This window comes from Synchiropus splendidus, chromosome 14 (assembly GCF_027744825.2).
Source record: "Synchiropus splendidus isolate RoL2022-P1 chromosome 14, RoL_Sspl_1.0, whole genome shotgun sequence".
In the NCBI taxonomy this organism is placed as follows: domain Eukaryota; kingdom Metazoa; phylum Chordata; class Actinopteri; order Syngnathiformes; family Callionymidae; genus Synchiropus; species Synchiropus splendidus.
This window is the reverse complement of record NC_071347.1, coordinates 2,482,799-2,506,948: the sequence shown is the minus strand read 5'-3', so window position 1 is coordinate 2,506,948 and position 24,150 is coordinate 2,482,799. Positions and strand designations below refer to the sequence as shown.

The following is a 24,150-nucleotide window of genomic DNA, read 5'->3' as shown; positions in this document are numbered from 1 at the left end:
CTCTTCATGGCTTGCACCGTTATCCCACTTGAGCAATCTTTGGACTTGGGTGAAGACACTGAGGCATCAGGGTTCATTTTAATTCTAAAAATTTCAATCCAACAAAGCAAAATATTTTATAAAATTAAAGTAATAGAAAAAACAAGATGATTTTGTTCATTGTTTTTGGTGGCAAAAAAACAAAATCACTTGGTTGCAACACATCCTCACTTCCATGGTGTAACATACTGATGGGAAAGTGGACTTCTGTGCCCCATGCTGGTGCCGAAGGCAGCCTTTGGCCTTGCACGTTGATGCGCAGGTTTTGCTCTGCCTTCTGTGGCACTGGGGTCAGCATGTTACATAGAATAAAAAGACGGTGGTTGGTGTTAGGTAAGGGCACCCCTTTCATTCTACATGAAATATTGCTATTTAAAGCCCCTGCGTCTCAGTCACAGTGACATTCTGATGGCAGTGTCAGTAAGGAGGACACTGCCACAAGAAACCTCATGAGCCCATCACTATTTTTGGCAGTTCACTTTGGACCTCAGGACAGTTGTCGCTTCCACAAACTCTGAAATATAAGAGCAATAATGAGATATATATTTATAAATACTGCAAATGGTTCTTTTAATTCTTTACATTGTCACTGTTTGTCACATCTGAGTTAAAATTCACCAAAACAGGGCGGGAAAACAAGTCTTAAAGTCACCAGCAGAGTGCAGTATTCAGAAGTGTCTACCTCCCCCAACATGCAGACGAAGAGAGGTCTAGGTGCAGCTACCCAACCAACTAAACTGGCCAAAATGTTCCAGCTCTCCTTACACCATGAAGAGAACAAAGAAAGAGAATCTGTTGCCTTTGAAGTGAAAGAACACAGAAGAGACAACCGTGGGTTGGCAACTAGTGGTGGAAAAAAAAGGCACAGAAAGAACAGAGAAGAGCAACTAGTTAGAAAAATTCAGGATACAAAGGGGAAGAGCGAAGCTTTGGTCTCGAAATAATTTGATTTGCACATCTGACCCTTTTCTCTGATTGCTGAGGAAAATAAAAGAGAACATTAGAGTTGAACGACTGCGGATTCGTCTGATAAGCATCACAGTATCTTTATCAGCTCTGTTTTCTAAACTGCTGCATCATGTGAATGTCCTACTTGCGGGTTCAATAAAGCCTCTCTATTCGTCAGCAGAGTGCCAGTGAGGACAACGTGATCATGAGAGAAGTAGCAGAACTGTGATGAACATGACTGGTCGACGTGCCTCAGGTAAAAGGATTGCAGTAACTTGGCATCATTTACCACTCAAAAGACTTCAGTCTCCCAAACACACCACTGGCATGTATCAAGCTATCTTGTATCAAGCTAGAGGAGGAACCTGCCGTCAGGACAGTGTGCAGGCTGTGGTTTGGCCAGGCGGCTCATCACTTAAACAGGAGCTCCTCATCACCTGGAAGTCTTCTGCCACTGCCATTGCCACCAGCCATGATCGGACCAGTGTTTTCCTGCCAGCATTCATCCACTTGCCTCCAGAGGGGTCTCGGTCATCCAACCGTCTAACCTGGCTTTTCACTTGAAGGTGGTTGTCTTAATTTTTTGACCCCGAGTCATCTCCCTCAGGGCCTTTTCCCCACTACCACACCAGGCACTGACATCTATACCTGCTGTGTCTAGAGCAAACTCTCCTCTGCTATTTGAGGGGTACAGAGAAGTTCAGGATGGCTGAGAGGTTGTTCATCTCACGGCAACCATTGAGGAGAAGAAGTGACACATCAGTGGATTAGTCACAGGAAAAAATCTGTCATTTTGATGACCTAGGCTACGTACACACCGTAAGTCAATTTGACTTGTGTCTCATTTTTCTGTGTCAGTGAGAACAGTACAATTCAGATTTTTTTCAAATCCAACCCAAGCTTTTGTATGTGGATCTAAATCAGATATGTATCAGATACGCAGGCAGTATGAATGAAACCTACGTGTCATCAGAAAGCAAGAGCATAATGAAAAGGCAGACGCTCACAAACACACATGTCTGTAAAAGTCATTCATGCCATGAAGTTATGAATGGACTCCATTTAGTGAAGCAGCGACAGAAATTGTTTCCTGGAATCTGGTACAGACACCACAATAATTGCACAGCGCATAGTTTGAGCTCCAATCACGCCAGAAATTAAACAAGGCGCTGCAGTTGCGAGGACTTTTTTTTTTAAAGTTATTAACATCCAGCTTTGTGGGATCACCTGGTTGACTGGTCCTCAACCCCCACATTTGTTGGGCCTTCTCTTGTTTACGATGTTTCAGGGTCACATGCTGTCTTCAGGTCAGTTTGAACCAGGGGTCTCAAACTGATGCACAAAAGGTCCGCAGTCGGTGCAGCTTTTTGTTCCGATCAGTCAAAAGGACACCTTCTGATCAGTCAGGTGTCTGAAGTGCTGCTTGTTTCAGCTCACACCTGGCAGGTTAACCCTGCTTTTAATGCTCTCTCTTGGTCAGCTAGCCATGGACTGCTAACACCCAACCACAGAACCAGACATGCGACCACTTAGAGAAACACTTCTGAAAGAACAAAGTCGGCATGCTTCACCTGATATCTTATGAATGATATTCATCACCTCAACAATGAGGGAAATTCACTTATGGCTTGGAATTCCACAGTATATATGCAATGCTTATGCATTTTGTAGTCACATTACAGTTCCTGAATTAATCAACTTACATGCTATATCATGTTTTATTTTTTTTTCTTTTTGAATATGAATTTATTTTTTTTAATAAGTTATTTTTTAAATATTTTTCATTTACAACCTAAGGTGGGGAGAAACAGTTCAAAGAGTGATTTAATTTATCGCCACACGAACCGATGAATGACTAAACGGTAGTATTTTAAAGCATATACATACTTGTATATGCTTTATATATATGCTTTGAATGTACAGCTACTATTGTGAGAAATAGGCTGACCATGGCCATCAAGCATGTTTTTTCTCCTTGCTTCATGATTAGACTAGCAGAGGACTAGAGCGCCTGTGCATTCTCCGACTATATAAACATTGTGCTTTCTTGTTTGCATTCTGTCTTAAAATGGCTGTGTCTACATGGAGGTGGTAGCAGTGGGGGAGGGTCACAGAGTGGGAAACAATCTGACAAATATTAGATTTATTACTCTTTAGTAGAGACGTTCTCAGTCTGTCCCCTTGTCAATGTGCATGCACACACACACACACAATGTAAGCACATGCATGTTCCATATATGGCTTCAATCCTCAGTCACCATGGCAACTTGATACTCCAGGGAAGACAGCAGGCTCAGTCACTAGATGCAAATCCTCTCATTAAGCTTTGCAGTTGAAACCGTAAAATGATTCAGAGAAGCATCTTCAAAACACACAATTTGGCACAAACCCCTCAGACATAAGAAGGAGATGCCATTTTTCCATCTCCAATTTATTTTTCAGTTCACTGTTTACCCCCTGGTTCCCAATACATAAAATGAATTTGCGCATAAGTTACTGGCATTTTGAAAGTGAGTATTGGTCTTGAAGTGGTGTTTTAATGGCACGAAACAAGACCTTAAAAGTGACTTTCCGCTGACGAAGAACCCATATATTGAGTCTAAATGCGTATTTCTACTTTGTATGTTTACATTAAGCAAAATGTGTCTGGCTCTGCTGTGAGTCGGATGTACTGTACAATGTGATCTGGAATGATTCCCACACCTGGGGAAGGTAGGCTGGATATTGGCAGCAGATTACAGCCTACTCATTCCAGTCAAATGATTTGAGACTTGTCTTGGACTTGCCAAAAATTTCGTGTGCATCTCTGGTCAGGCCACCTCCCACAGTCTACAAACACCCAGAAGGTTTTTTGGTGATCTTCATGAGCTGTTCTTGTCTATGGTTGTTTGTAGCAATTTTCACATATCAGTAGGTGGCACTCTTGGTTTAAAAGAAATGTGAGGTTCTGTTAAAATGGCAGCTCAAAACCAAAGATGTTAGAGCAGTGAGTGCCACCTAGAGGTCTTTAAAAATGGGGACACTATCTCATGAAGCGCCAACAGTGCATGCTGATGTCCGGAATGACTGAGGAATGTCTAGTGACCCTGCTTTGTCCTGAATAAGAACAAGAGTGAATGACCAGTACATCTAGCATAACAGTAAGATTCATTTAATAATCTATCTTCATGCTGAAAAGCCATTTAATTACACCTCTATCTATTACCATATTGTAAGTCCATCAGTCCTTCACTTCTAACATTCTTAGATTAAATCTTTTGTACAATAATAATACTCTACTGTAGATCGGTTATATCAATTACAACCATTGGTTGCAGTGGGTTCAAACACATTTCTAATTGATTAAAAATGATAGGAAGTACAAGGTTGCTGTTTCTGCTCTAAAATAAGTGTGATACTGCCTTTATTCCCAAAGCTCCTATTGTCTATTAATATTCTTCATCTTCTGCAGTGCTTTGTTTTGTTCTGCGTTAGAAAATGGTAATTATTTCATTCATTTCTTGGAGACATGAGTAGCTGAGGTGAGGATTGGATCGAGGCCCACAACTGGTCTGCAGAAGGAACAAGTCTGATGTAAAAAAGAACCTTTTTCCAGAAGCACAAATCCTCAAGAGGGAGCACTGGTCATGACATCTCGTAAGGAAAGTAGCTGCTGTGGCATATGCACTGTAGAGCCATTGTTTGGACCCTCAGCCTCGTACTGGCCCCTCCTCAACAAACTCACACCATCTCTAAGGCACACTTTCACCGTTTCCCACTGTGTGGCGAGCTCGCCTGCTACTGTGCAAGTCCTGAAAGAGCGATTCATTGCAGCCAGTTAAGGAACCTCGTCTCACCTCCTTAAGAGAAAGGGCTGCAGCTCCCCCATGCAACATTCTTCTGGTAAATTGACCAGCAGAAGAGAATCTTACTCCAGGGACCAGGGCATGGTTTTCAAACACAGTTGGGGTTGAACCCCAGGATAAAGTGACACTTCAGCTAGGATCATCGAGCTTGAGAAAGGACTCAACACTTCAATCAGAATTGCCTTCTTCCATTGATATACGAATGGTGCTTTTCAAAGATCTGGTTTTGGTGATGGAGGAGAGGAAGTGTGTGGAACTTACCTCCATGGGTCTGCTGGAGGCAGAGGAGCAAAGTCAGAACAGCTCCCAACGCCAGAGAAAGCCGGCATGTCATAGTTTATGCTGAAAGTTTAGTCCTCCACTCACACTTTTAGAATGGTTTTCCAGTTAGGGACCAACGACTTCTCTCTGTGAAGGGGCAGGGTCAGGGAGGGACCATGAGAGAGACGCCCTCTTCCACTCTTCCACTCTTTCAGTAACACAAGTGTTACCAGATGTAGAAATCATATCCTGACTTCTCAGTCTTTCCCCTACACTTCCCCACTCACACGAGTGAGGCCTATGCAGACACACGTTGGGAAGAAATTACACAAAATGAAGTCTGCATGTGACGTGTCAGACATTCCTGACAGAGGCAAGATGGACATCAAATCTATAAATAAATTGAGGTCTATATGAAGTTACAGATTTTCAGCTATGGAGTATTTCTTAAAGGGACAGTATACTGCCCATTTCAGAGCCTTTAAAGGTGTTTTTAGACCTGCATTGGGCATTGACAATTCTCTCATTGAATTTCTGATCCGAAAAATTAGCTGCATGACCAGGTCTCTGCTGCATGAACGGGAGCTTAGACTCTTTGTCTGAGTCATGTCTTGTGAAGCTCTGCAGTTCAAAGAGAGTATTCATCAGACTGGTTCATGGCAATGACCTGGTTCAAAATTTTGCTGTGTAATTAATTAACCATGATGAATATGTAACTAGAAATACTTTCCCAATTGTCAGTTATGTTTTCATAAGTTTTATAAATGACTCATTTGCTGACGTCTCATATCAATTGCAGTGAGGCAGGCTCCTCTGAGGTGACTGTGACTTCCGTGTTTCAGGGTTTCTTCAGTTCATCCTTTATTTAAGCAAGTAACTGAGAGTTAATGCTCAGTTACTTTTGAGTAAGAGGCAAAGTCTACTTCCCACAGGAGTCCCAAACTCACGTCCTGGGGAACGTTTGCCACTTGTCTAAATACAATCCTTTTTGGCCAATGTCATTTTGTTACAAAACACTGAATAATTGAATTTCTTGATGATAGCTCCCGACAAATTTGAATAATCAAAATATAATTATAATTTTTGTTTCTTAAGTTGTAGCGTCAATGATACTGATACTTTTTTCACCATTTCGTGGTGCTTTAACATGTAAAGTTGGAATATATCAATGCAAGCTTTACTGAAGATTTGGATGTCTTGATCTGTTAAAACATAGATTGGAAACTACTGGTATCACTGACACTTTATTCTGTTACAGACATAGTTGAAATGCTGTGTTGCAGCAATATAATGTCTGACAGCAGAGATGAGAAGTTATTTTCTTCATATTTTCCCTTATGCTGAATGCAGCCGGCTCTCTCTCTAAATTACCAAATATCTTCCGTCTCTATAAACCTCTATACTGCACACACCTCTATACGCACTGTAATGTGGTCTTTTATGACAATAAACTATTCTTTCTGCAAATAATACAATATAAGGCAAAGAATAAAACCACAGTGACGTGTGATGCATACACATTAACATAGAAGCATCTGAAAAACCATCTGAAATAGGAAGGCAAAAAAAATGTATATTTCAGACAAGTTTGTGCAGGTTGAAAAAGTTTGAATAAACACTGTAGAATTAAATTTGAATAATTAAAATAGAATTTTAATTCGTCTTTCATAGGTTTGACAGGACTTTAGGCTGTACATACATTACATTCATTAAAATACCACCGTCTTAAATTAATAAATTCATCATAAATATTTATTTTTCTGGCTCTTCACTGGGCTCCATGCTGGCCTCAGAAAACTGCTGAACCAGACAGGTGACAACTTGCTTCTCTGCCTTTTGGCTGAGATCAAGTGTAGTATCTGTTCTTCCAATGTGGCCTTGTTTTATCCGTCGTGGAGGAGAATTGATATCTCACTGTGGCAGGTTAATTGTCACAATGAAAGACACTTGCTGGATCCTTCCATTGTGTTTATCGGTATTGAAGGGTTGATGAGGTTTCAAGAAACAGTGTCTGATTTTCAGATGCCACCAGATGGTACTGTCTGCCGTAAAATGTTTGGGCTTGAAATAGTAATTCAGCGAAATCTCACAGCATTTCTAGTAAATAAACTTTTCTTTCCGAAAATAATAAAATATAAGGCAAAGAATAAAACCACAGTGACGTGTGATGCATACACATTAACGTAGAAGCATCTGAGAAACCATCTGAAAGTTTCAATCAGTAAAAACCAGGAAGCTCTCAACAAAGTAGTCCATTCATCTTCCATAATTTTACTGCACAACATTAAACAGTTCAATAGCGTCTAACCGCCAGCGCGTGGCACATTTCTCCTTAGACTGACTGACCCCGCTAAACAGCATGATACAATACTCATCTCTGTGTCAGACATTCAATACCTTTAGGTAAGGTATTTTGTGTCACTTTTGGCAGATACACAACCAGTCCCACCTCTTGCTCCAAGAGTTACTTCCAATGCTTCAGTCATTTTGTGGCAATGAAATGTGCTTGAAGGTATTTCAGTTTGTACCCAGGGATTTCAGTCTGTGTCCTGGATGCACTGTGAACCGATTTGCGACTGTTGACAGGCAGAAAAAGCTTCTCACCAAATGACTTCCTCTCTTGGGTGAGGACCAATGACATCAAGATAAAGCACCAACCACTTTGTTCCATGGGACGGTGCTTAATTTGCCATAGGGCGCCATCAAGTGGTCAAGAAACAAACAAATATTTGCTCTTCTGATCAGGATTCGAATCAGAAGTTGGTTGATGACACTCCAGTTAATGTATTAATCATGAAATCCTTTGTTTAATGTTGTGATCTTCCTTAAATGAGTTGAAGATGATCAGGTGACTCAGAAGGACAAGACTGGAAACCAGTATGTCAGAGGGACAGCTCATGAACTAGGGTCTGAGAGAAGGTTAGGGAGGCCAGACTCTGGTGGTTTGTACGAGAAAAGCATGTTGGAGGAAGGACCTGGCAAATGAATGAGAGGAAGACATTTATTCCCCCCACGTGCCACACTTCCCCCACATTGGGCAGTGTTCCTTCCCAAACACCTGGTGAGTGTCGGACGGTGTATTATGTGACATAACAGAATAAGGTAGGTAGGTAGGTAGGTAGGTAGCTTTATTGTCAAATATGCTACAGTACAAGACATATAGCATGGATGAAACATCTGTTCTCTCAGACAAGGACGGCATGACATAAAAATCAACAGACAGGAACAAATAATAAATAATTGATAAATAGGCAATAATTCCCATAGGTTAGGATAGGTGCATGATTCTATGAAATGTAGCAGGGTGGATCTGTGTATGAGTGGTTACAATGGGAATGAACATGAACAGAAGACACATGCTTTTTCAAAACCAATAGCCATGGTTTTAAAACACACCTGAACTTTAGAAAAGCAGTGTGTTGTTGATGAACTGGGCAACACTATTAGCGTGAACCTGATGTTGAATAATGTGGTTTCATTTTGGCCTTAGAAGATGCTTTGCGAGTCTGGACTCGACTGGATTACTTTTGCTGATGTGTTATTTTGAATGGCCCTTTACGGTAACCTACTTTTTTTCTTTAAATCCTGACATTCTGACTTCCATTCACAGCCATGCGACTTCAAATTTCCGGCTCCTTCACAGGTACTGCAGGATGTTCACTAGACGGAGACAACAGGGGCTGATACTGGGACGATACTTGCACACCAAACCACTGTAATTGAATTGAAATAGTGCAATTGTTTTTACAGTGCAGTAGGTGGCGATCTTGGTTGCAAAGTGTTTCAGGGAACTCTTTGCCCTTTTGTTATGGGAGATGGACAGAAGTTTAATGAAAAAGCTGACGACCAAATGCATCAACACTGAAACATAAAGACTGCGCACGAACAGTAATTTAAATTGTTTTTAATTCCCATTCAATGAATATAGTACTGATGAGTCACACAATGGGCCTCAATTAATCATCCCAAAAACATGTTAAGCAGTGACAGAAAGCAGTCTAAACTTCTCTTGATACACATTCATCAATAGCATTTTCACTCACCAAGGCAAAGTCCTCATTTCCTTAGCTGCCAATTAATCTTGGGTGGTTTAGCTGTCTCCAGTAAGTATGGACAAAACATCAGTTGAAGAATAAAAACAAATTGAAGTCAAATATAAGTCAAATATTTCATTAGGGAAACCAACTCAAAATGTATGGATTTTATGTCCTTCATAAATAACTTTCACATTTTCCTGAACCCCTAAAAAGAGCTGGTTGTGGTTGCTTGAGATAGTTTTGTTGCAGGTGCATCTTACATACAGTTCTATGTTGTATAGTGTCATTGTGCTGGGACTCCAGGTGTGCTGGAGGCAACACTTTTGCTGAAGATGATGGGAGCTGTTCATCCTGAGTTTGTACTTCTATTTCCGCTTTGGAGTCTGTAGAATGGTTTCAGTGGATCACAGTTGTCAATCACTGCACTCACAAGCATTTATTGCAGTACAATTGCAACAGTAGTTAGGCCACACATGACAATCGTTGATGATTTGCAGAAACCATTTTGTTCTGAGAACCATCCTCGCCGCAGAGTCTGGGTTGGCATGAACAGAAGATGGGGCTGGTGATGTCACCTTTGTATTTTAGGGAGCTGACACTCTGTAGAGCACGATTTGTACGCCATTGAAAGATCTATGTGTTAAAATGCATGAAGGGTGACTTCAGTCAACATAGGACGCTACAGTCCCTTAACAGACATTAGTGAACAGGTTGGATGCCATGAAACGGAAACGACACAATGCTGTGGCTTATCAGCTTCAATTCTACTCAATGGGAGCAAGAGGCCAGGCCCTGCGCAACACAAAAATTACACAAAACTTTCATTTTCTCCATGAGCAGGAAGTCACCTAGTTAATAGCAAAGTGATATGTCTTCAAACCACAACACTGTATGTAGACTTTGGTGGGAACACATTACTCAGAATGATTGATATGATGCTGGAGCCAGTAGCACAGTCTTTGTTAACCCCGACTGCTGCATTGTTGTGCATGGCGTGGTCAAAAACCACATTCTCAGGGTGAGCATTGGTTTACTGCAGAAGGAATGCATACATAGGAGATTGCAAATGTATTCTACTGTATTCCCTGATAGTCTTCTATCACAGCTGCCCATGTGAGCAGACAAGATGGACTGCGGTTGCCAGCCCTGCACTGGGTTGCCAAGGCGAGCTGGACTTGGTTCCACCAAAACCATGTGTCCCAGTGTGACCATGAAGTTTCATGCTCCCCGAACATTGAAGCACTTTGACAGTCCAGGGAAAAATGGTGGTCCACCAAGAGATCCAGTGATTTATACCCCTGACTGTGTTTCATTTATTCAGGATGAGGCCTTTGTGGTCCTTTGTCCCAACCTGATTCATTTTGGCAGAAGATACAAGGACAGACTGTTAATTACGATGGGACATTGTAATTCATAGCCTTATTGTCTGCATGATTTGATCCATTGGGAGGGCGTCATTTCCACGTTTGTATCTCAAATGCTGTGATCAGGTATCAGTAGTCTGCCTGGCATAGGCCAGCTGGGGCGATATTCATCCTGATCAACTGGTCTGATGGGATTTTATAAGAGAAAGAAGAGTGCACGGCTCATATCTCAGTCACGATAATCCATTAGCATAACCCTAAAGAGGAACAGTACTTGATTTGGAATCAAAAATTCTTCATAATCTCAAAAAGAAAAATCAAAAATTACACACTTATTTCAAATAACTGCAATTGAATTGGGTGTTCACTGAAAACAAGCTCAAAAGGATAATACAATACTTTTCCCGCCATCGATAGTGGACTGCCATCTTGGAGTCACCGGTTTGTGTCGACAAGACAAAGGATAAAAAAAAAAAGTGCTTTCCCAGAACCCCAATTACCTTTCTCCCCATCATCATTTCACTTGATTTGTTCCTGAAGGGATTCATTGAAAAGGTCGGAAGGTGTCGCCCAACTTTTTAAATCAGTTTCCTCAGAAACAATTAATAAACTAATAACTGAAACCAGAGGTCCAGAGAGAAAGGTGCTTTTAAATGTACTTAGGTGAATCAGAATCAATATATGACCTAACAGGAAGTGGTTCTCACTTATGAGAAGAATCAAATTAGACTTTTACTGGGGTATTATAAATCTTTTATTACTACTAATAACAAGTCAGAAAAGTTTTCTAAGAATTAAAGAGTCAATTGAGAGGGCTCAGACGATGAGGGAAACCCACAAGCAGTAGTGAGAGGCAGACACAAAAATTACGCAAACAAGGTTTATTGCAAAAACAACAGAACCAACACAAATGGAACAGGGCCCAAGTCCAAAACCAAGGAAGCCTCCCACGGAGAAAACACATGCTCAATGTTCCTGTAGCACCTTCACAGTAAAATGCGAAAAACGTCCGATTCATGGGCTATTTCCTGTCTGAATGATCCTCAGTGCCACACGAAGCCTCGTAAAAAAACAGAACTGATGCTGACTCAAAGTGGCGGTCTGCCACGGTGCGCATCGGGGAGTATATTTACTACATGAGAAATGGTCAGTGTGGCATGAGAGCCTTTGACACCCTCATTTACGTGAGAGTCGACAGCCCTGTAATGCGATACAGCCATTGAATACTGTAGTATGTTTTTGTTGCTGTCAGAGTATTTGAAGAGTATGTAGATCAAAATACTCCACTATCTGTGCGTACTGTACCAATGCCGGTATCAGAGCTTAGCTAGTTTTTGAGGAAATTAATCCAATGAATAGTTTTAGAAACTCATGTCGGCTTTGTGCAGTCTGATGATCCTCTCTGCACTTAGTTCATAGGGACGCACAGGTATGTGCGCTTTCCCATAAATACAAATCGACTCCTGTGGATTTTGGCTGGTCGACAAGTCCTCCGAATCAGGTCTTATGAATTGACGTTTTAATTTCCAGAACATTATTTGGGGGATGTATAACGCAATGCTCTGGTTGTTGAACATCACAACGTAGCACTTCAAAAGCGGTAAAAACATTAAGTGCAGGAGAAGGTATACGACTAAGATTGAGGACCTGATTTTTTGTTTGACTGTTCCAACTCATCCCAGATGCCAAGCTGTTCCTTAAATAGTTTTTCAGTCTCAGCATAGGATGGCTGTTCCAGTAATTTAATGAGCAACAACTCAATCACTCAAACTTCACTGTTTCTATGTAAAGGAGGAAGATGTAAAGAAGAGACCAAATCACTTTCATAATAGAATTGAGTCCCTTTATTCTTCCCTCAGTGATTGAGGTATGTGGGTCTAGGATGCTACACACTTGAAAAAAATGACAGTCCCTGCAGACAGGCCTCTTTGAGAACCTCTTTAATTGTGTGTACTATCAGCGATGAGTGAAAGAAAGACAGCCACTTCACAGCCAGACATTCGTGCTTAGGTCAGAGGAGCATTTAGCACTGCCATCTGCTGGCAAAACAAGGTTTGAGTGGGCAACAACTTTGTTTGATAGCTCAAGCTGCAATGTGGATCTACCAAGGCAGTGTGTGCTGATGGAGCACCTTAACATTGCTGCCAGCTGCTGGCTGAATAATAATGTTGCACTTTTGTCCTTTGTCAAAAATTTGATCTAGGACAAAGTGGACCACAAAGCGGAGTGTGTTGCACACTCCGCATGAGAAATGGGCAAGTCACCAGCTCAGGCTAAGAGACCACAACCTAACAGTAGTGATGATGTGATGAAATCCAAAGTAGCAGGTTGGCTGGCGAGGAACATCAGGTTGGATGACCAAACCAGGATCACATTTGATTATGACCACCCACACATGCAGTATAAGTATAACGATTCAATGTTTGGCTTTTATTTTGGTTTGATTTTGTCTCTCTGTCAACATGAGCTTCATTGGCACACCAGGGTGGGTCATGCGAGTGCAGCATCTCTCAAGTTTGTCTCTGCAAACATCGCACCTCTTCGAGTCAGATACTGTTAAAACACTCCAGCCAATCTGGTGTGTCTCTCTCTCTGTCTGTCCTGGCATGCCCCTGGGATCCAGGACGATGTTCGTCGGGCCCTGCTTTCTGAGCTCTCTCGAGACCTGGATGGGCACGTGGGTGAGGACGTTGGAGCCAAACTGCATGATTCTGGAAGGGCCGCCTTACCACAATGCATCGCACTCTGATCAGTGCCGAGCAGATCTGTATCACACTCAGTCATCTCGAATACGACCACAATACTTTTCTTTGTAACCTCGACTAGATAGCTGGATCCCAATTACTTTCTTTACCATGCCATCATGTCTAGCTTCTGAAACCAACACATTCTAACTACGAATATAAATTCCTGTCACTTGGTATTTATAGTACCAAATGGTGCCAAATTTTCAGCACTGTGTGAGCACATGTGGTACTATGTACTCTTTATACAGAATGTGGAGTGAAGCTTGAACATAGATAAGATGATCACTTTGGCACACTAAGAAAGTAGTGTTTCGTTTGTGTAATAGATCATATGATTACCATTAACTTGAGCGGAGGTCGTAGCCCAGGTGTGCCAACATACATTGAATAAGACGAAAATGGCATTTAGTTTTATTCTATTCATGCTTTATGTGCATGATTGTCATCTGCACAACGGCACACAAAGAGAATATGCTCAGCCACCAGCAGACAAAACAGACAAAAGGCAAGATTGTCTCTGTATAAATCTATTGAGGTTGACTCTCCGACTTCGACTTCTTCAGCAGTTTCAGCAGTTAAGTAACTTTATCACAGAATGATGGAGCAAAAACAGCTCACTGAGAATCTGGGATCTTTTGTTCTGTATATTATTCTCCCAACAACTGGGCATATTGGGACCCTTTGGGAAACACAAGGCCTGTGAAAGCAACAATGCGTAACATTTTGACATTAATACATTAGTTTCATATTTCCTGAGATGACAGGTTTCAGTTTGAACAGTCAAAAATCCCGGAATCAGACTCTCCAGCGCCCTGTAAATGCTCCCTTGGAATGTATAACTTTCTCTGGACAAGTGATCTGGGGGCGTATTTAGAGAGATCGTTTACATCATCGCAGAACCAAGAATTCATAGTGAGGAGTCCAAGAAGAGAAACCGTGAAACCAACAGAGCAAGATCCCCAACAAGTGTCAATATAGCAGATGCATTTACAGCCCGGCAATAACTGAGATCTACGAAAGACTTTTCAACTGATCCTGAAGTGGTGATGTTTCTACTCGACTTGTAAGTCAACTTTGTGTTCACTGCTGTCTCTGTTGTGCTGCCAAATCATTTTTAAGTGAAACAAATGTGTATATGCTTGTTTGTATATAGGTGTATTATATTTATATTTGGTGTATTATATATATTATATACTTTTTGTCATATTGCACTGTTGAAGTTTACAGTGAAGATATTACTGGCCAAACCGATTAGTGATGATGTTAATAATCACGCTAGTAATGTTAGTCAATATATTATACCAAGTCCTCCACTATCATCCCTGTTCCCAAGAAGGCCAGGATCACAGGACTGAATGATTACAGACCGGTGGCACTGACGTCTGTGGTCATGAAGTCCTGAGTGCCTGGTTCTCTCTCACCTGAAATCTATTACTGCTTCTCACCTGGACTCATTGCAGTTTGCCTACAGAGCCAACAGATCTGTGGACGATGCAGTGAACCAGGCCCTTCATTTCGTTCTGGAGCATCTGGACTGCCCAGGAACCTATGCCAGGATCCTGTTTGTAGACTTCAGCTCTGTCTTTAACACAATTCTTCCAGCTCTGCTTGAAGACAAGCTTCGCCAGCTCGGCGTGCCTGACTCCCTCTGTAGATGGATTACAGACTTCCTGACCGGCCGAAGTCAGCGTGTGCGGCTGGGGACGACGGATCAGGTCTCCTCAGGGCTGTGTTCTCTCTCCATGGCTCTTCTCTCTGTACACTAACTGCTGCACCTCCAGCCACGAGTCCGTGAAGCTGATCAAGTTTGCGGATGACACCACCATCATCGGGCTCATCTCAGATGGAGATGAGTCGGCTTACAGGAGGGAGGTGGAGCGGCCGGTGTCCTGGTGCAGCCACAACAACCTGGAGCTCAACACCCAGAAGACAGTGGAGATGGTCATAGACTTCAGGAGAGTAACAGTTTCTCTGTCCCCTCTCATGTTGGCTGGTTTATCCATTCCTATTGTGGACTCCTTCTGCTTCCTGGAAACCACCATCACTGAGGACCTCAAATGGAAGCCAACCATCAGGTCCCTCATCAGGAAGGCCCAGCAGAGAATGTTCTTTCTGAGGCAGCTACGGAAACTACGACTGCCGACGAAGTTGCTGGTGGAGTTCTACACGGCCATCATCCAGTCCATCCTCACCTCCTCTATCACCGTCTGGTACAACAGCGCCACCTCCAGGGACAAGAGCCGACTGCAGCGCATCGTACGTTCTGCTGAGAAGGTGATCGGTTGCAACCTGCCACCTCTTCAGGACCTGTATGCCTCTAGGAGCCAGAGTCGTGCAGGTCGGATCAGAGCCGACCCTTCTCACCCTGGACTTGGACTGTTTGTTCCTCTTCCCTCTGGCAGGAGGCTACGGTCCATCCAGACCAGAACCTCCCGTCACAGGAACAGCTTCTTCCCCTCGGCTATCAGACTGTTAAATTCGTGAACAGCCTTGTTGTTATGTTATTCTATTTATTTTATTTTATTTGTTTTTTGTTGCACTTTATTCCAAGACACTTTCCTAGTCAGTGGGCTCCCCACTGACCATGGCAATAAATCTGATTCTGATTCTGATTCAATAAACAGTGTTTGTACCAGAATTGTAAGTCTAGTAAGTTCAAGCTCTTTTTCCACCAGCTTTGTGATGACTGCTAAGCTCAGGTGACCCAAGAGTAGATGACTTGGAACTCAGAGGACTCGGACAAGCGAGGTTAACAGTTAATCACAAGATTTATTACAATAAACACAAAATAATACACAGACAGAAATCTAAACTGCGGGCGACGACACGAAAGTGGAGCGCGGAGGACACACGAAAGGAGAAGGAAAAACCTAAAACAGAAAACAGGTGTGAGATACACAGCGCTGCAAACAGGGACAACAGAAAGCTATGCACTCGGATATAACTCGGTAGAGGTGAAAAACACTAACCGAGGAAATAACTAGCACACAGACTGAACTAAAGTAGCGAGTAACACAAACACTCGAGGAAGCTAACACGGAGCTAATGACAGGGAGCATGCGATAGGAGAGCTAGATACAGCTAGAAGAGAGACAAAGGTGACAGAACGATGAGAAGAACGCAGAGCAAAACAGAGAGATAAACAGGGTCACAAGCGAATGGCGCAATCGAGAGAGAACTTACCATGAGAACAAAAGACGATCATCTGGCAGCACATAGCACATGCTGGTTCTCCAGGGTAGAAATCTCTGCAGAGGCAGTGGAATGAGAACCAGCTGCGCTGCCATGATGCTGGAGGGGGTGAGAGAGCAAACAAGAAAACAAGGAACCGGAACACAGGCAGTGACAAAGTAAAAGCACGAACCATGACAAGCTTGGTCGATGGACGCCTGCACTTTCTGAAGATGTTATGCCAGATTGGAATTGTTCGTTTTGGAGGTGCTTTCGAGCCTCCACATAGCTTGCATGCCACTACAATATTTCACTGGTCTTTTACAGCAAAAATGGAAAAATAATGAGAAAATATCCGCAATGGGAATCTCACACCTGGCCAGTCATCGATCGCTGCCATTATTTTTTATGTATGGCGCTGCGTCACGTGACTAATGCAGGCTTCACGTCCACCATGGAAGCTTTTAATGCGTATTATGGACACTGGTTTTTCAACTTTTTAAAGAGTTGTGAATGTGAAGTAACAAGTAACGTGCATGTTTAAATCACAGTAATGATAAACGCGTTGGTGATTTTGGCAAAAGAACGCGTTATGGCACTCGTTAATGTCGTTCCTATAACGCGTTACTTAATAATGCCTTAGTCTAACGGCTGTCGCTAACATCCGCTACCATTTATCAGACAGAAACAAATTGTTGATTCACTGTCATTATCAGTGTTTATGGTCCATCTGGTTTGTAACTTGCTATATCTCATGTTCTGTTGATGCTGCAGCTGAGTCCTGTGTTGTGCAGACCTGCTTGGAGCTGCTGAGAGATGCGACCATCGCCAGATTTCATCATCCCTAGCAATTGTTCTGGACCTTATTGAAGAAGAATCATTTCTTACTCTGATGCCATGTTTTGATGCTCATGCTCTGACTGCTATATTCTCCTTATTGAGTCATGATCTAATAAAGCTGCACATTCATCTTTATTATTCTTCAGCAAGGGTGGCCAAACTATTCCAGAAAGGGCCGCAGTGGGTGCAGGTTTTTGTTCCAACCCATCAAGCTCACACAGTCTCACCAATCAGGTGTTAGCTGAAACAGGCAGCACCTGACTGACAATGAACTGAATACTGTCTTCAGACACCTGACTGGGGAAGCTGTGTGTGCCAGTCAGGTTGGAACAAAAACCTGCATCCACTGTGGCCCTTGAGGACCGGTTCGGACACCCTGTTCTACAGCGTTGTAAACGATGGTGCCGCACCGCCACAGCTTAAATGAGAGCATGTTTTTCACAGAAGAATCCCGTAAGAAATGCGGAACTCAAGTACTGCATTCCAGCCGGACATGTGAAGAGACAGACCCGTGATGACAGATGCAACTTATAGATTTATTTCCCATAACAAAAGGATTGTGGTTTGTTGTCAGTAATTCATTAAATGTCAATACGTTCCCCTTTTCTTCATTCTGAAACGTGCAGTCGAAATAAAGTTTTATTATCTCAGTCCGTCGGTCTTGCAGCTGCTTCAGCCTCTCGCTGGATCCTGCCTCTCCCCGCTGGCTGAATCACAGAGTTCGATTCCTGATGTTGACTGATAAATACTGCTAGACTTCCCTTTGGAAGTATAAGCTTGACATTGTTGTGTATATTGCCATCTGTGATTACATTTTTCCCTGCTTTGTCTTTACGCCGCTTTACAACGGCTTGCAATTACACTCATTTACAGGTGACACGGCCAAAACCCTATATTCTAAAACTACATAATGCTGCTTTAACATGTGACTTAAAAAAATAACTGAACATCCACTGAGCAGAAAATGTGCTTTTGAAGTAAAGTGAATGCTATGGAAAGGAAACCGCACTCATTATTTCGTGCTTGTTTACACAATTTTCTATTTTGGATATAGTTGAACTACTCCAAGAGAAGAACTGATTGGAATGTGGCACTGAGCCACACTGATCGACCCAGCCACCCTCTTTCATCATCTCACTCCTTACCCTCATATGCAAGAGCTAAATATTACTGAAACTGTGCTGAAATCACTGTAAGCAGAAAATGTATAAGCTGACTTCCAGATGCAACAAGTGATTTTATTTCCTGGTTTATGTTTTAATTTCAAGGCCATCCATGATCTCTGCCATTGTTCAAATCATCTTAGTAACATACTTCAAAATACCTAAGCCCTAGTTAACTTCTTTGTATTGACTTGAAGAAAATTATGAGAGCATAAATAAGTATAAGTAAGTCACTTTCACTGAATGGTGCCCCTCCTGTATTTTCACCAAATCAAAGTTATTATCAGTGCGCCTGACTTACATGAAATGTGATCGACCAAGACAAAAATTCACCATTCATAGAACATGGAACAAAAGCCCCAGAAAGCCTCTGGAGCAAAATATATGTTGCTCCAATTGACCACTCTGTTACACACACTGTGACAGCAATATCGAGTCCTATGGAGGAGGTTGTTGGGCAAACTCTGTCGGCAGGGTGATCAGTAGATAACTTGCAGTTCCCGTCAACTGAGACGCAGCTTGTCACGTCGTGACTCATGGGAGTTCACATTTGCTAACAGACTGTCAGGAGTTTTTAAGCACTTAACCTGATGGTGATGGCTCAACACAATGACTTTTGATTCTCCCCTTTCCTTTGCTGCGTGTATGTAGTTACCCTCCTGAGCTGCAGGCTTTACACTTCCACATCCCATTTTACAGTCATTGCACCAGAACAAGGACAGTTATGATTCCTTGTTATGATCACCGTGCCCTGGTGAAGACAGGTACAGCTTAATAAGAGATCCCTGTCTGGAATTCTAACACATTTGGTATTCTTTATATCTATATCTAATCAAGTATGTTGCAGGGGAAAATATTTATCACCGACATTAGTTTCACTGGAGGCGAGATACACATTTCTTGTCAATGCCAGTGGGGAGAGACTGGGAGAATATGAACATATAAATACTTCATTTTTTTAACTGGCATGTTAGAGCATGTGTTTGATGTTAGATGTCTATTTTTCTTTAGCTGGGTGATATGAAGAAGAATGTATGATCCACTAACTACATTGGATCGGCCAGATGCCCGCCGTGGGTGCAAGACCTCGGGCAATCTTTGTGAAAGTCCTGGAAGAAGTAATGAAATTTAAGGTACTCAGGGCAGCGTTGACAATCTGACCCAGACCACATTCGACTGCTATTACCCATTAAAGTGTTGCCGACACTAACCGATACATAATTGGAAAGAAGAAAAAGTCTCTGTATACAACAATATTCAATAGAATAACATTTCCACATACTACCATAAAACACTGCTGCCATCTTGTGACATCACTGGAGGTACTAGACACTGGTGCGCTGTGCACTGAAGTGGTGGAAGTATCGGATGTATCAGCAAAACATGGGGGATTTTTCAGCGTTTTTGAGGACAAAGGGCAGGGTCATGTAAACCAATGACTTATTTTAATTCACACCACGTCACACTCGGTCTACTGTGAGAGGATGGAGTGTCTGAACCTGACCGATCACAGAGGGACGGCAACAATGATTAGATTAGATAAGATGTCCTTTATTTGTCCCATGAACAAGCAAGTCCCTCTTAACAAGGGTCAGCAGTACAAAACATGCAGTTGAGTAAACAGTGGGACTTTCGTGGTCCTTTACCAGCAAGTGTTGATGCCTCCTCACCACTGTTTTCTTAGCTACTCTGCGCTGTTTTGATTGGTCGATGTCATAGCTTAACATTTGTTTACGTAAAAAAAAGTGAGCATTTGCAGTCGGTTTCAAAACCAGTTTTAGGCAAACTCTCAGGGCAAGCTGCTTCACCTGTTTCTCATGACGCTCTTCATCTTTTGGTTAGAACAACAGGCTTACATGCTCACAGGTGCCGTTAGAACATCTCATGCAACGGTTCACTGTGATATAAGTAAATCCTGGATATGAAGGTACTGTAGTTTCAAAATAGTACCGTGCACCAGATGAAGCCATAGATGTCGACCGGCACATAACCGACAGAATGAGGGGCAATGACTGAGAGTTCTGTATTTAGAAACAGTCAGAAATGATGAAATAATGGAGAGAGAAAGGTAATGACACGGCCAAAAACACCAATCATGTTCGATGATGCTTGAATGATGTTTTACAAGTGATTAGGATTTGTGCTCTTACTATATTTAACAAGCTTCACTGAAGCTTAATTACAGGTTTCTGGTAATCAAAGTGGAATTCATTAAGAAAAAAAAGAGTCTGAGAAAAGAAAATGCATTAAAAGGTACATATATTTAAAATGTATTCGGTTTGCTGCTCCAATTTGAGACCTGAAACTATATTGAAATAGGAGTGTTGTATTCGCTATGAGGGATTGGAATAAACATCTTCTTCTTCCAAATAATAATCATTAATAATCTGTAATCATAAAATTATATTTAAGCTTGTTCTGGTGCATTTGGTCCACCACATCATTTTGGAGGGATTCCCCAATGAACCCTGCAAACTTCTCATAATCGTGGGTGATTTTCGGTGAGCCCATTCCCCATTCCTCGCCTCTTTGCCACCACTGTAATAGCTGTTCTTTTTATTATTATTTTTTTTCATCTTTTTTTATCTGATCCATGGATACACACAACCACGCACCACTACACCTAAGCAAAATGATCTCTGATATACTCAGATACTGTGACGATATGAACAAATTTCCCTATTATTTGTTTTCCACAAGCAAATCGCATCAAAATAAAAATCTAAATGTTTGTCATTTCAAAGTGATTGCAGGTTAAGGCTCGCCTAATTGCACAAAACACATTGCTCCTGTCCCAACCGAGGATGCTTAATAATAGAAAATCGACTTTGAAAAAAACTGAATTGAACAGTAAAATGCTACTTTGCATCATTAGATGACAGTGTGCATTCATCCTCACCAATGTTCCCTCTAAGCTGTGCGCATAGATACGATCTCAGCACACAAAAATATCTACGCTGCGCAACAAAAATTAATACTGAATTGAACATAAATTAGAGCAATTTCTGGACCACCGGGCTTCTTGTCGTCAACAAATAAAGCCTTGTGACATTAGACCAATGACATTAAGCGCCCACTCGAACGCACCCCGTAAAAGCCGGAAAAAACATAACGCGAGTGTACCGATCAGCTGACCCACGACGTGCTTCGTTATTGTGTATAACGCAGCCTCTGCAGATGCAGACGTGTCCCGTTAGCTACATTTACTGACTGTTTTTTCTTCATATTGAGGTGTAAAACCTTTCCTGTGTCAGTGTCACAGGGGAGGTGCTCGCTCTCCACACCTCCAAGGCTGGAGCGCGCACTCCAGGGTTTGATGTTCTGTTGTGGGCTGGAGCTGGGACAGGGATGAGGCGAGTCTTGGACAGAGCGTTACTAGGTTAATGACTTTGTCACAGCCAAACTGCACAGAAGCGCACATTCAGAGCTGGACACGCACCGGGCACCTCTTCACTTCTGGAGAGACGTCACTCACTCGGCAACCCCTCCCACATGCAGCGGCCACACACATAGAGGAACAGCGCACCTGCAGAAGACACTCTACATTCACTCCTACAAAAGCCTATTTTAAGGCTTGGAACGCATTATTTCTTTTTCCATTAATTGTAATGGGAAAAATCGATTCAGATTTCAAACAATTCGCTTCTCGAACGGACGTCTGGAATGGATTGTGGTCGAGAACCGTGGTACCACTACATTATGATTTGGTTGAACAAATATATAAAGAATCTATGCAGTTTAAATGCAATTGAAAGGCTTTCATAAACTATTACAGCGGTCACCACAGCCGACAACGACTGGTCGCTCAGAGGTCCAGGCGACCGCTCAGAGAGCTTGCTCAGACACATGAAAAATTAGAGGGAACATTGATCCTCACCTGGTCCCTTCATTCATGGTGTGATGTATAGACGGGAAAGTGGATGTCAACATTTTGCTTATTACATATCTGGCATCGTATTTGTGATTTGTTCATGTATCATAACTTTGCGACTGAAGACCGTAAAACATCGGATTGTTGGTGAACTCTAGAGTCAATCGGGTGGCACTCCACTCCGTCCCAGCATGTCCTGGGAGCCAGGTGGAAGGCTGGCACAGAGGTTCAGTAGCAACTGTGGGGCGCCTGGCTCCCGCCCCCTGTTCTCAGGGCTCTCTAGAGATTTGGTGGCGATGATGTCAGAGCTGAACAGCGCGATTCTAGACACACCAACTTCCCACAATGCCTTGCGCATGGATCAGCTCCCTGCCCATGACAGGCTCAAATCAAATACGCCCCTAAAAACCTCACAGTAATTTAAATATAAAGGGCAATAATTCATTCCTGTCCTTTTTATTTAGCTTTTACAATCACACCAAGAATCCAGAAGGTCTAAGAAAAGCAAACATCTCGACTTGGATGCTACATAGTGAATTCACAGTACAAAAATGAAAAAAAAGAAAAAAAAATGACGCTTTGAATATACTTGAATATACAGGTTATTATGATAAGGTCTGTTGTTTTTCTTTTCTAAACAGCCTGCAGCTGCTTGACTGAAAAAGGAAGGCTGCCTGGCTTATTGGGAACACATTGAGTTTATTTGAGGTTTCCTCACACTTCAATGAGCTTTATTTCCTATGCAACACTCTGTATGTCATGCTGCCTCAGTACACACAGTGGTGCCCGTTGCCCGTTGTTAAGTCAGAACTTGTCCTGTTGTACACAGCATGGGCCTGCGGTCCTGGTGCATGTCAGCTCAGATGTACTTTATCTTACACACCCAGCTGAAACCCATAATCTAGGATACTTGGTGTGTTTGCTATTTTAAAAAAGAGAGGTCAAGGATGAATAACATTGTGAGCGTGTTGTTGCATTATTAACGTGCTGAAAGATTTGAGTGTTGATAGGCTCATGGAACTGTAGTTTGACCACTACATGTGTTATCCAAGATAAACTGGGAAGTTAAAAAAAAAAAAAGAAAAACAACTGTTATCTAGGTACCTTTTATTTTTCTACCAGATCTGCACAACAAGCATTCCCCTGAAACATAAGTCACTCGATCATAGTCAAACATTCTCTCTCACGTGACGTAAATAATGTAACGTTGGAAATGTTTCCTACACTTCAGGTGATCCCATCTGCAGTTCACACAGTCTGTATTGAAGCAGAAGTAATCCAGTAGCCTAGGGCATGAAAGCACTCCAAGAGTTTTAAAACTCTTCACTTGGTGAAGGAGAGACCATAGTTGACGACAGATAACTGCTGATTTTTTTTATGTACATTTATAGCTTGTAAGAAGATGGCCAATATTATTAACAGTATGACACAGTTATAATATCAAAGACACAAAATTGAGACAGGCAACACTGAGGCATTTAGACAAGCCAATCTGCAAACGTGGTGCCTGATGTCAAAGCAGATGGCGGACACCTTTAGCTTTCATCTGAGCAACATTTGAGGGTGTGTATCTACAAAAGTAGTGGGGTAAAAAGATTTTAAACTGACCCCAGTCGCTGAGACTGCGGAAGTTTTAGTTACGTGGCAGGAGCAAAACACAGACCAAGAGAGTGAATTTGACGGAATTAGATACAGATACAGATTCACCATCTGATGGAGACCGAACAGTGGGACAGAAAAAGACGGTAGTGGTCAGCTTCTGTGCATAGTGACCGTGTGTCTCTTCACTGTGACAACTCCACAAAATGCGCATTTCGGAGCTTCCAATCAGGAGTACTTTTGAGATATTTAACATATGTTCCGG

At 42.2% G+C, this 24,150-nt stretch overlaps 1 protein-coding gene and 1 pseudogene across 1 annotated transcript in view; one reads left to right on the top strand and one right to left on the bottom strand.

The window, feature by feature from the left end:
• cspg4 (chondroitin sulfate proteoglycan 4) overlaps window positions 1–5,193 on the bottom strand; it is a 66,354-nt gene extending 61,161 nt beyond the window's left edge. Inside the window, exon 1 of the mRNA XM_053886619.1 lies at window positions 5,094–5,193. Coding sequence (XP_053742594.1) covers window positions 5,094–5,166 — 73 coding nt within the window. The 5' untranslated portion in view covers window positions 5,167–5,193. The remainder of the gene's footprint in view (window positions 1–5,093) is intronic.
• A 1,720-nt stretch (window positions 5,194–6,913) lies between these two features.
• LOC128771438 (U2 spliceosomal RNA) lies at window positions 6,914–7,054 on the top strand (annotated as a pseudogene).
• The last annotated feature ends 17,096 nt before the right edge of the window (window positions 7,055–24,150 follow it).